This window comes from Vanacampus margaritifer, chromosome 12 (assembly GCF_051991255.1).
Source record: "Vanacampus margaritifer isolate UIUO_Vmar chromosome 12, RoL_Vmar_1.0, whole genome shotgun sequence".
Classification (NCBI taxonomy): Eukaryota; Metazoa; Chordata; class Actinopteri; order Syngnathiformes; family Syngnathidae; genus Vanacampus; species Vanacampus margaritifer.
In genome coordinates this window covers 9,616,237-9,628,725 of record NC_135443.1, presented here as the reverse complement: position 1 = coordinate 9,628,725, position 12,489 = coordinate 9,616,237, and the positions used below count along the sequence as shown (strand labels likewise).

The window sequence follows — 12,489 nt, the reverse complement described above, 5'->3', positions numbered from 1 at the left end:
TAGTTGCTGTTCTGTCCTCCAATCTTTTATGATCATGAAAATGTTAAAATCTGATTCCAAACACGTGTGATGCAAACAAAAAGAATGTAACACTGTAATGTGGTCATCTTAATTGAATGTATGGCCAGGCCAGGAAAGTCACATTCCTCAAGTAAATGAGAAAGCACCCAAAAACCCAAAATAAATCACATTGCGCTGTCTGTAAAATGAAAAACCCACAGAAACCGTGAATTGGAACAAATAATATAAATTGTCACTCCACTTTTGAAGTCTAAACTTGTCAGACGTTCTCAAATAGATGTGTACAAGTCAGTTGGAAGTTGTTTTGTCTTAAACAAAAGCTGCGACACATATAAAAAGTCTACACACCCCTGTTCAAATACCAGGGTTTCAAGTTTGACATCATCTGCAAGCATGACCGTGATTGGATGGTATACGACCAAATCTCTACCATAGGCCATATTTACATACAAAATGTTGGCTTTATCACTTGTAACCAGCGGTTATAAAAAAAATAAAAAATATTATTTAAAAAAATAAAAATAAAATATGCTAAATTAGCTATATTACATTATGCCTTGATTAAATGATTTTAGCGTTTAGGGGCCCTAACATCCTTTGATTTTTCTGTATGTCAAAAGTTTGGACACCCGTGACCTACATTGTGTTCTATGTTCTATTTAATACCCTGGCATTTTCTTTCCGGCCCTCCTCCTGACTGATACCTTTGAACAATGAGGAGCCCCCTGATGCCATGGAAGCTGTCTGTGAACCATGATTTAGTGCTGTCACACGTGACTACCAAAATGCCAGGAAAAGCCTACCAGAAGAGTTGACTGCCACTTAATGAGAGTTTTTCAATGTGATTGGTTCATTCTAAACAAAGCCGCATTCCCAGATTATGAGGGTGTGCACAATTTTTGCAACCGCATTATTCCAGTTCTTTCTTCTTTCGTGTGTTTTTTAATTCCACAAAAATCTGAATAGCAGTGTGTAGACTTTTTATATCCACTGTAGTGTTACAGACATTGTTTGTAAGGCTGTACTTACTGTGGTCACCCGAACGACATTTATAAGGCTACGTGCGTGCGTGTAGTTGGCGCTGACACTCCTAACACCCATTTTCATTCTCTCATGCGACCAGTGTAATGTTGCGTCAAATAGAAAGACATCCATCAAGCCCTTGGTTGACTCCATCATGCATAAGATGCAAGTACTAATTTGCATTCTTGCTTGGTTATTTCACTAAAACAGCACAAATCAAAATAGCCCACACTGGTTAAGTCTATCTGAAGGGTCATCATGTTTTTTTTTTAATTAAAACTGGAAATAACCATATTGAGGTGACTCAGTCAAGCAATGCCCTGTTCTATTTCTACACTATTTATTAACATGCCTGTATTTTGACCACCCCTTCTGATCATATTCTCAAGCCTGTGCATGTCATTCAAGGAAGAGTTGTTATCAAATGAGAGATAAGAGTCTAGCCATTTTACTGCTTAACTAGAGAACCCTTTTGTCATTGCACCATCTCAGTTGTAAATTGGCTTATTCAATTTATCCAAAGGTTGTATTTGTGCAACCTATCTAACCTATTCCTCAGTCGTGGGGCAGTTTAAGGATCAATATGTGTATCGAGAGCAATCGGTTAATCATGTCTTAATGCGTCAGAATGACCATGTGTGAATTTTTTTTTTTTTTTTGGTCGATGCTGAACTTTTCAAAAGCAGCTAAAACTTTTTACAACTTTATTCTGGTGTAAGCGTGCTCTTTGACTGGTTGCTGGAGAGTCAGCTGTTTAATTTGACCATATTCCATTCAGAAGGTTGTGTCGGGTTGGGACTTGGTATATAAAAATGTTCTTAACTTAATATTGGGTGCAGTGAATAAGCCCAATATACCGTTTGTGTGTTTGCATACAAGTTGGTTACTAGTTGCGAGTGTGTGTGCCGGCTTTCTTGTTTGTTTGCGTGTCTTTCCCGTCCCCTGATGTTCTGGCGGTTTACTGTGAATGTGTGTGCGCGTGCATGTTTTATTACCTCTCATCAAGTGTCTGAGGTGTTTATTGTTTCAGAGGAGACAATGCTTCTACCCCTTTGATATAGAGTACAAAGACATTCACACACGTTTCCCTCCAATTAAAAAAAAAAAATGGAAACATTTCATTTAAAACATTTTTGTTTTGTGTGCAATAGTGCACCGAAGACCTCAGATTTGTTGAAGTGATTCTTTCCCAACGCTTTGAGGCACAAAGGAGCCTATTGTCCATGACTTGAAGATTTATTAATCTTCAATTTGAACCTATTCCCAGCACTGCCCAAATACCTCAAGACTAATTGGGTCTGAAATCAAACTCTGCTCACCCTCACTGGACCTCCAGCAATGACAGTGTAGGATGGGAACAAAGGGTTCACTTCATGGACAGTATATATAGCACAAAGGGGTTTGGAGTGGTCGCTGGCTTATGAGAGGGCATTTAATGTGATTGGAAGCACAAAATGGCAACCTGAATATGGAGTTTATCGTAGATCCTCTTCTCAACTTGCCCTTTATACTTTTGCATTTGTTTTTGTGGCAACAACAGTGAGATATTGTTGTGATGGTATGACAAATGAAAGCACAAAAATAATGATGATGTAATAATAAATAATTGTGCTGGATTGTATGATTTGTGTGGCAATCTTTGACACACTATTTTGAAGACAAACTGCCGCCACGCCCACATTTAGCAGGCCATTCCGACCCAGTGGATTGTTATCAGACAGGTTGTCCAATAGAGCCCACTTTGCTTCCTGTAAAGCAACAACTCAACTTTACGTACAGCTTGCATGCGACGTGCTGTACGTAAAGTAAAAATAAGACATATAAAAACAAAGACATTTAAAACAATAACATAAGACAAGTCATTTTGTGTCATATGACTTTCACATGTCCTTTCTCTTAGTTAATTCATTAACAGCAGATGATGCAGCTGAATGATAGCGAAGGGCCTTTTAAAGCAAGACACTCATTAAACAGACCTTGTCCTATTTCAGGCGGACACTCACCCAACTATTACACCAGCAGCACAAATATAACAGCAATTATAAAGTACACATAGACAAGTCGCTACTCTTGACATTTACTCAACATTTTCACACTTGTCTCTGTGTTGCCATATTTCATGCAAAACACAACATTTAAAAAATTCTGTTTGCATGCCACAGCTCTCAGTCTTAAAGGGGAAGTCAACCCCCGAAATATTTTTTTGACAATATGTTCTACGCAGCCCCACTAGTCTAAATATGTTAGTCTGGTTAACATTGCGTTAGCAAAATCAAGCCATTTTTAGCCATCTCAGGGGGGCGGCCATTTTGCCACTTGCTGTCGACTGAAGATGGCATCACAGTTGCTCAGGTCGCGGGTTACAACCAATCACAGCTCAGGACAGGTGAGCTCTGATTGGTCGTTGCCTGAGCCCAAATTTGAAGAGCACCTGCTATGTGTTAATTCTTTCGACGTTTAATGTTACGAGGCGTCTTCAACATTTCCTGATCCACTGCACGTGCTCATCCTCCTCTTTTTCTAATCAGTTAATTACTTGCATAATTAAAAATGGGGGGAAATTACCCCAATATTTTGACATGAACAAATATTCTGAATGTCTTACGATGCATGCAGTTATGTTTATTGCTCAAACACAACCTGTGCTACCTTTAACGTAGCCATATGCTGTCAAACTAAAGGATAATCTATGGTCAAAATAATCTGCATTAATACATGACAAATGCGATGATTGATTAATAAATTAATGTGTTAACTTTGACAGCACTAAAAGAAATGCAATGCAGAATAACTGCTTGTATTCACAGGTCTTTTCCAGAAATAGATTTTGAATAATTTAACTCCCTCATGGTTTCTTTTATGAAATGCATAAACTGGACACCACTGGGTCCTACTTAACATTTTGCTGTCATTAAAATTGTGCTTCATAGGTGTAGTCTTATCACAGTATGTACCACAACCATATTACATGATGTTTAATTTTTAGTTTACTAATTTCACAAGTGAGTAAATGGTGTGGTTGTCTGACCTCTAATGATACTTTGGGCCATAATGTTGTGTAGTGACAGTGTTGAACATTTTCTGGCAATCCCGAATAAAGCAATGCATGTCTAAATAATAATAATAAAGTGTCTTTAAAAGGGCATAAATAACTCGTGGGCAGTTGTTGGGTCTTAATCAAAGAAACTCAAATTCAAATTCTTGGCATTGGCTTCCCTGGCATGATATCCCTTCCAAAACATTCTTAAGAAAATTATACCAGCAAACTTTTAAGTGTGATTGGATCTGCGCCACAGAGTTAATAAGAAGAAGGAAACAGATGAATGGGTGTACATGCAACCTTTTCAAAAATGCATAGAGCCTTGCCCTCCTGAGTTTCATCTTTAGGCTTCTGTTGGCTTTTTTCCTCTCTCTTTTTGGAGGTGACTTTTGCATTTGCTGCCGTGAGCTCAGACCATTATTGTAACCAGGAGCACTTATTGTCATGGAGGTTTTCACTCCTCTCTGGCTAATGTTTCCTGTCGGTGTCAAGATTGTTGCATTTGGTCTACATCACTGTTCGCCACCAACAACCAGAGGAAGTCAAAGCTGTAAAGACTGTGTTTTGGTTTCACACCTCTTTGCTTCTCACACTTAAGCTTCCTGGTCTCTCGGCTCCAAAGTGGCTTGTGTGAGGATGAGCAAGTTTCTCGTGTGAAGAGTGAAGACCATTGTTGTTGTTGTTATACTGGTGACATCTCCGGCATGCCGCTTCCATTCATGTAGGGCAGTTCGTCTCGGAACCTTAACCAAATATTACCTTTAAAAAAAAATCTTAGCTCTCCAAGCAGTTCAGTTTTGTTTCTAAAAAGTCTTACGCAGTTGGAATATAGCATTGCACTTAAATATAGGAAGAAAATAGCTGTTCAAATGTATTGCAGCAAAATGTTAAATAAAACTGAACTGTACGGGAAAAAAATACACTGTACTACACTGTACTGTATTGCAATAAAATTTTAAGCCATTGTAACATTATGCACAGTTTGAATGTTCCCTCTACCCAACACTCCTCCCACACTTTAAACCACTGTATGTTTACATACAGCAATCGTGGGACTTATTTCTTTGCATTTTTGAAGAAAAGTATCACATTCTACTGTTGTTAAAGCAATTCCAGCTCACAAAGAGCTCCCAAAACACTAAAACACTGTATCACATGAGTAGTAGTATTTGGACCCACAAGCAGAAAAAGAACAATCATTCTATGCAAAAATACAAAGTAACAACAGAGAGCCAGGATGGATTCAGATAACTGTATCACATTAGGAGTAGTTTTTGGACCCGCAAGCAGAAAAAGAAAAAACTTGTATACAAAAATACAAAGTAACAACAGAGAGCAGGGCTGGGTACAGTTAACTATCATATGAGGAGCAGTATTTGGACCCACAAGCAGGAAAAGAAAAATCCTTATATACATAGTAAAAACAGAGAGCAAGGCTGGATTCACATGCATGTATCACATGAGGAATAGTATTTGGACCCACAAGCAGAAAAAGAAAAATCATTATATGCAAAAATACAAAGTAACAACAGAGAGCAGGGATGGATTCAGATAACTGTATCACATTAGGAGTAGTTTTTGGACCCACAAGCAGAAAAAGAAAACAATGTGTATACAAAAATACAAAGTAACAACAGAGAGCAGGGCTGGGTACAGTTAACTATCATACGAGGAACAGTATTTGGACCCACAAGCAGGGGAAAAAAATCCTTATATGCAAAGTAACAACAGAGAGCAGGGATGGATTCAGATAACTGTATCACATTAGGAGTAGTTTTTGGACCCGCAAACAGAAAAAGAAAAAACTTGTATACAAAAATACAAAGTAACAACAGAGACCAGGGCTGGGTACAGTTAACTATCATATGAGGAGCAGTATTTGGACCCACAAGCAGGAAAAGAAAAATCCTTATATACATAGTAACAACAGAGAGCAAGGCTGGAGTCACATACATGTATCACATGAGGAATAGTATTTGGACCCACAAGCAGAAAAAGAAAAATCATTATATGCAAAAATACAAAGTAACAACAGAGAGCAGGGATGGATTCAGATAACTGTATCACATTAGGAGTAGTTTTTGGACCCACAAGCAGAAAAAGAAAAAAAATGTGTATACAAAAATACAAAGTAACAACAGAGAACAGGGCTGGGTACAGTTAACTATCATACGAGGAACAGTATTTGGACCCACAAGCAGGAAAAGAAAATCCTTATATACAAAGTAACAACAGAGAGCAAGGCTGGAGTCACATACATGTATCACATGAGGAATTGTATTCGGACCCACAAGCAGAAAAAAAAAATCTGTATATACAAAAATGCAAAGTAACAAACAGAGAGCAGACTAGACAAAATAACTCCCGTTTGACCGTATTCGTACGCTGATTTTTACATATACATATATGTGTGTTTAGGTTATAAAGTTCACTAGCCAATCAGAGCAATTTCTCTGACCAGCGGTCCCTGCCACCCAGTCAACATTCGCATGCAGCTGAAAAAATTGCTGTCAAGATCTAGCTGGCGTACATACCACCACGATTCTCGCTAACGACCTGACATTTAGTGACACCCGGCCACTGTGTTGGAATGAGTCCATCTGTCTCTCCCTCTACTCTTGTTTTCTGTTGCTACCCACACTTCAGGGCAATGTCTGGGTCCTCACTATTAGCAGTACAATTTGTGTCATTTGATACACTTTAATATGCTGAATATTTTCAATGGTGTGTAAGTTATACTATGCAAACAGATGGAGGCTTACACTGTGAAGGACGGAATGCAGAAAGAAGTCCTTAAGTTACAAAATTTTTAGTACCCTTCCATTAATAAAGGGAAACTTGACTCATTGAGCCATTTTCAGCAGTAAAAAGTTAATATTTTGTCCAGAATGAATTTGATAACGCCATTATTTTTCCTTGTACAATGAATAACTTTAAAAACTAAATTTTCCACTTGCTGTCGACTGAAGATGGCATGACCTGTGCTGAGGAAGTAGGTAACGACCAATCGTGGCGCACCTGTTTCCTGGGTTTGGTCAGCAAACTGAGACATGATTGGTTGTTATCTGTTTCCTCAGCACAGGTGATGTCATCTCCAGTTGACAACAAGTGAAAAAAATTACTGTTTAAAGGTATTAACTGTACATGAAAAATAATTAAGTTACCAAATTTATTTTGGACAAAATATTAACGTTTTGCTGCTGAAAATGGCTCAACGAGTCAAGTATCCCTTTTAAGATCTTTTTTGACAATTCTGACAACAAAAGGGAAGTGTCTTTAGTAGTTATTTTTTTGCTTTTGTCAGTTTCTAGTTATTTCACTGACTATTTTTATTTTATTTTATTTATTTTTGGGGGGAGGGGATATTTTAACAATTTTATTCATGTGTGTTTCCAAGGTACAGTTCAGGTCGTTGGGTATAGTAAAGTAATTAGCTTTCATTAAAAAAAAGCATGGTTTTGTTTATTTGATTAAATTAAGCCAAAAAACGATTTAATAATTTAACTAACAGATGAAAAACGATTTAAATAAGTCAATCTCTTACAAGCAAACCAAGGAAGTTGTTTTTGTTGTTTTTAATTGTCAGAGGCACCGACTGGTTCAGCCATTTGACACTTATGTGAGTCAAAGTTACATTTTCCCCTGAACTCTCAAGTAGACTACACACAGTGCATTGTAGTTGAATGGCAGCAGTACACTGAAGTCTTAGTCAAATCCATTGCCACAACATTGTCTTAAAAAAAAAAAAAAGTTTCAATGCAAGGTAAATATACACTACAGAACAAGCAGCTCATATGCCTAAACACACATGCAAAGTTACAGTCACCCAACACTCATGCTGGTCATGGCATGAAAGACAATCTCCTTGAGAAAAAAAGTATTTCACGCCAAAGCTTAAGGAAGGAAATCACGTTACAAGATGTTGGGGTTAAAAAAATGCATGCAGCCATTCGGACCCTTTTGTTTGGAGCCAGGGTTGGTAAGTGGACTTTTACATCAAGGCTGGGCTGCCCCTGACAAGCGGTGGCTTCTCGGTAAAGAAAAGAATTTGTCACCCAAGCTCTTAAACTGCTAAATCTCCTCTAATACTGTGCAATCAACGGCTTGTAATGTTCAGAGACTGCATCGCTCCCCCTTCAGACTCAGATTTTACGCCTCTTTTCTCAAGAGGAAAATCAATATGGGTTCCCATCACTGTATGGGTTATACTGTATGCGTGCTGATGGGGGGCTGTAAAGTCCCCCCCCTTCACACATGCCCTCCTCTGGTTCCCATAGTGGTAGTGTTTGGACTTGGCAAACCTTTTGATGTCTGTGCCGTTATCCGGGTGTCAGCTACAGGGACGATGGTCAAGGTGGGAAAACAAAAACAAAAAACAAGTACAACCATTTCTACATAAAATGTACCCCCCTAAATATGACATGATATCTATAGGAATGAAATCAACTCATTCACTCCCAGCCATTTTCACTGAAGCAACCCTCTTCGCTCCCTGCTCTTTAACTGGATTTTGACTGATTTTGCCAGGTCCACAGAATAGTGTGTTCTATTTCTATAAAAACATGGAACCTACCAAAAGAAAGATTAGAATCTCTTTTTTCATCAGGGAAAAAAAAAGTATATTTCTATGTTTCCGTTCTGCAGCAGTTAGCATTAGAATATAGCTAAGTTTCATCATTTTTCACAAATCTGTTGAAAACACTGGCAAAAAGAGCTTGTTGTAACATGGCCCTCGTTGATCTCTTGTACTCTTCTGCCACCTGCTGGCAGTTTTTTGTAATAACTACCATTACTTTAAGCGTCCTCTTCAGGTCAGGGGCGGCTGCATCAAAGACTTCTGTATGCTTTAGCATAATTTTTTTTTTTTTAAAAATGTATAAGTAGATTTTTGGGACCATGGCAATATTTAAAATAGAACATTTTAATATGTTTTTAGTGGCAATTTTTGTATTTTCCAGTCCCTGATTGTAACATGGCCACAAGAGGGTGGACGATACATGCATTGGCCATACTAGACTATTGTGCCAATACTAGACAGACTTTACACCGATCTGATTGGATGGATAGGAATCGGCTGATATATTGCATTTTCTGCCAAATGGGAAAAGAAAAATAACTAATTACTAAATAATGCCCTCAAAATTGAATGTAAAGGGTAATATTTATACACCTTTACTGTATGTAACTAAGTGATAGTGCTTTGCTTAATTTTCTTCCTCTCTTTTTTTCTCTAAACCTGTTTACCTGTGCAATATTTGAATACAGAGATCTTCTGGTCATTCCTAAAGATGAAACTCTTAGTACAAAGACTCATCAATTCGCAGGTAAAAGTCACGGTGAGAATAAACACTGGAGCATTGAAAATTAGGCGAGGGTGGAAAAACTTGAGCCGATCACATGCACTCGTTCGCAATTCTTTCCGAGACGGTTACAGATAAGCGCAAAAATAATCTTGTTTCCTGATTCTTGTCGACCAATTGTGACATCTTTCCATGTCCTGAAATTTGGTTTGAACAGATGCGGCGGTGTGTCCTCCCGTAGCCCTGGACGTTGGCGTGGGGCTCTTGTGTCGCCTATTGGAACTGTGGAAGCAGATACCGGCAGGCGTCCTCGCTCTGACAGAGTGGCTGCTGGGAGAGGAAGAAGGCAATGAGGCGGCGGCATGTGCAGATGACGACTCCAGTCTGGTAAAAAAAATAAAATAAATAATGCATACCACTTTTTTGCCACACTCCTAATAAGGTACTAGTGATTGAACTTCCCCCTTCTGATTTTAGTGCCACTTTTGCCCCCTGCTCTGCCTTTTGGCCGATTCTGAACATTTGTACGTGCAACTCGAGGCACAAATGTGTGCGACTATTTGTCCATATGTGCTGGATGTGTTAAAAACGACGGGAGGCTTCTTGCCTAAAAGTGTTAATGGAGCAATTTGGCTGTTTTGATTGAATAGGATGAAGAGGACTTCCTGTTTGAAAAGGGCAACCTTAACCTGTGGGCCGAGCCGGTCCAGTGGGTGACGCTGCTTCACAGACACCTCGTTTCCCTCATCCTTATCTACAAACAGAGCGAACAATTAGGACGTCCCGAGCAGGCTCACCAAGTGGACGCGCTGGCTTCCAACGCCCGAGCCAAACTGTTGAGCTCCAAACAGGCCCTGGAGTCCCTCCCGATCCTGCCGCAGTTCTCCTGCCCCATGGAGCACGCCCGACTGCTACTGCAGCAGCAGAGGGCCACTCTGGCTCTGGATGTGCTGGACACCCTGAGAGGCAAAATTGAGTAATACTGTAGAGTTGGGAAATATGGAGGACCAAAACTGCAAAAATTATAAATAAATACATGAATAAATAAATGACTAAAAGTTCAAATTTTAAAAAAACATTCAAAAATGTAATACAAAAAAATAAATATAAATGGAAATACAAACAACAAAATTTATATGTATGAATAAATAAATAAAAGTGAAAATAAAATTTAAAAAAAATAAAAAACGAGATTTAAAAAATTAAAATAAATATCAAAATAAATGTTGAAATAAATAAAAATATAAATAGAATTAAATATCAGTCAATAAATAAAAACGATCTGCTCTCACATTTATTTATTTCAGGCTGAAATGTTACTCAAATGAGGGGGTTGTCCTGATCGTGTTTTGGGTTGGGCTCCGCTGTTGCAAACTGCCTAGAGTGAGCGGTTTGGCGAACAAGGAAGTCTTGCCGGCTTGCATGGAGAGCTCTAGCAATGGACTACAGTATGTGGATAAGATAGTCGTCCTTTGCTGGCGCTTTCCATGCAAGCCGGCAAGATTTCCTTGTTCGCCAACCCGCTCACTCGACCACTGAAAGAAGTCCAACCAAGACATGCTTAGGACCGCCCCCTCATTTGAATAGCATTTCGTCCTGACAAAGCAATGTGCAGCATGAAATAAATAAATGTGAACGTTTTTATTGATTGATTGCTATTTAATTCAATTTATTTCGACATTTATTTTTATATTTTGGGAATCTATTTTTTTATATTTATATTTTTACTTTTATTTTTTTATTTATGAATATATATTTTTTTTGTTTTTATTTCCATTTATATTATTTTTTTAATTTAAATTTTCAACAATATTTTTTATATCCGTTTTTATTTTCACTTTTAGTCATTTATTTATTTATTTTTTAATTTTGGCAGTTTTGGTCCTCCATACCTGTCACACAAAAATGTTCTTGTGTGATCAGGAAAGTCGTTTTTATCATATTTTTACCGCCTGCTCATATCTTTTTTATTTAAATTTTTATGACTCTTGTTTTTTGATTTCTGGAATTGAATCTTTTTAGAATTGATTTTGGGACTTAAATGTGTTAGTGTTAAAAATGTAGGACAAACCACATCTGGAAATTTCCACAACAAAATGACAAAACACTAACGTGTTCAGATTAATGTCGTTATTGTATTATTAAATCATCCATACACTCTTCTCAAACAGGCATGTTCAATAGTTGATTAACAGGCTTTGGTCAAGTTGCACATTGCGAGTCCACTTTGACTTCCCTTACTTTCATGTTTATTAATCCTTCCAATTGGACTTTGTTTTGTCCTTCCCTCTAGTTATATAATATAGAGGACAGCACAATAGACTACTGTCTGTGTGCCCGTGTGTGTTCACGGTGGCCATATACACATGGACCCTTCCCCTCCCTGGTATCCATGTTCCTTGCTACAGTCAAACTGACGTAATGTTTTGGAACTGTTCAAACTGCTCCCACAAAAAGTGAGCTGTCTGATTAGGAGCCATTCCTGCGGACAAGAACACGTTCAAGGGATTTCTCAAGAATTTGACCGTGTCTGGCCTTCACTTTAAATTGTTTATCTCGGCTGCAGACGGCAAATGGGGCAAATGGTCCCGGAGCAGCTCGGAGCATATTTTTAGGGTAGTAGTAGATTCCAAACTCTTATGTCATTTTTTCCCCCCCTGCCTGTTTCTGTTTCCTTCCCCTCTCTCTCTTCATCAACTCTTGAGAGGATATTAAATCATGTAAAAATAAACGTGATATATTTTTAGATCCTATTTTGCAATTATGATCCTAAATTAAAAGGCTATAATGGTTACTGGTGTTGCAGAAACCGGTAATTTCTGGTAGCGCGCTGCGCATTTTACACCCAATCACATCCATGCAACTTAGTGAGGTTCTTCAATGTTTTGTGAAGCTAACGTTTAATTTGAACATTCAGTCATTCATCTGTAAAGCATTTGACTTTGAAAACAGAGAGTCACAGTTCAAGTGGCAACTACAGACGCTGGAGAGCCAGAGAGGTGTTTGTCGGCTTCCTGTCTGACTACTGTCAAAGGTGCTCTTGAGCAAGGTGCCAAGGCTAACCACTTGTTCACTGTGCAGCCTTTTGGTGAGTATGGTGTATGT

General features: G+C 38.3%; 1 protein-coding gene across 2 annotated transcripts in view; it reads left to right on the top strand.

Annotated features, from left to right (window-relative positions):
• thada (THADA armadillo repeat containing) overlaps nucleotides 1-12,178 on the top strand; it is a 70,146-nt gene extending 57,968 nt beyond the window's left edge. For both annotated transcript variants that reach the window (XM_077582212.1, XM_077582211.1), the window contains 2 exons: nucleotides 9,602-9,771; nucleotides 10,035-12,178. In XM_077582212.1, the coding sequence (XP_077438338.1) occupies nucleotides 9,602-9,771; nucleotides 10,035-10,364 (500 nt within the window). In that variant the 3' untranslated portion in view covers nucleotides 10,365-12,178. The remainder of the gene's footprint in view (nucleotides 1-9,601; nucleotides 9,772-10,034) is intronic.
• The last annotated feature ends 311 nt before the right edge of the window (nucleotides 12,179-12,489 follow it).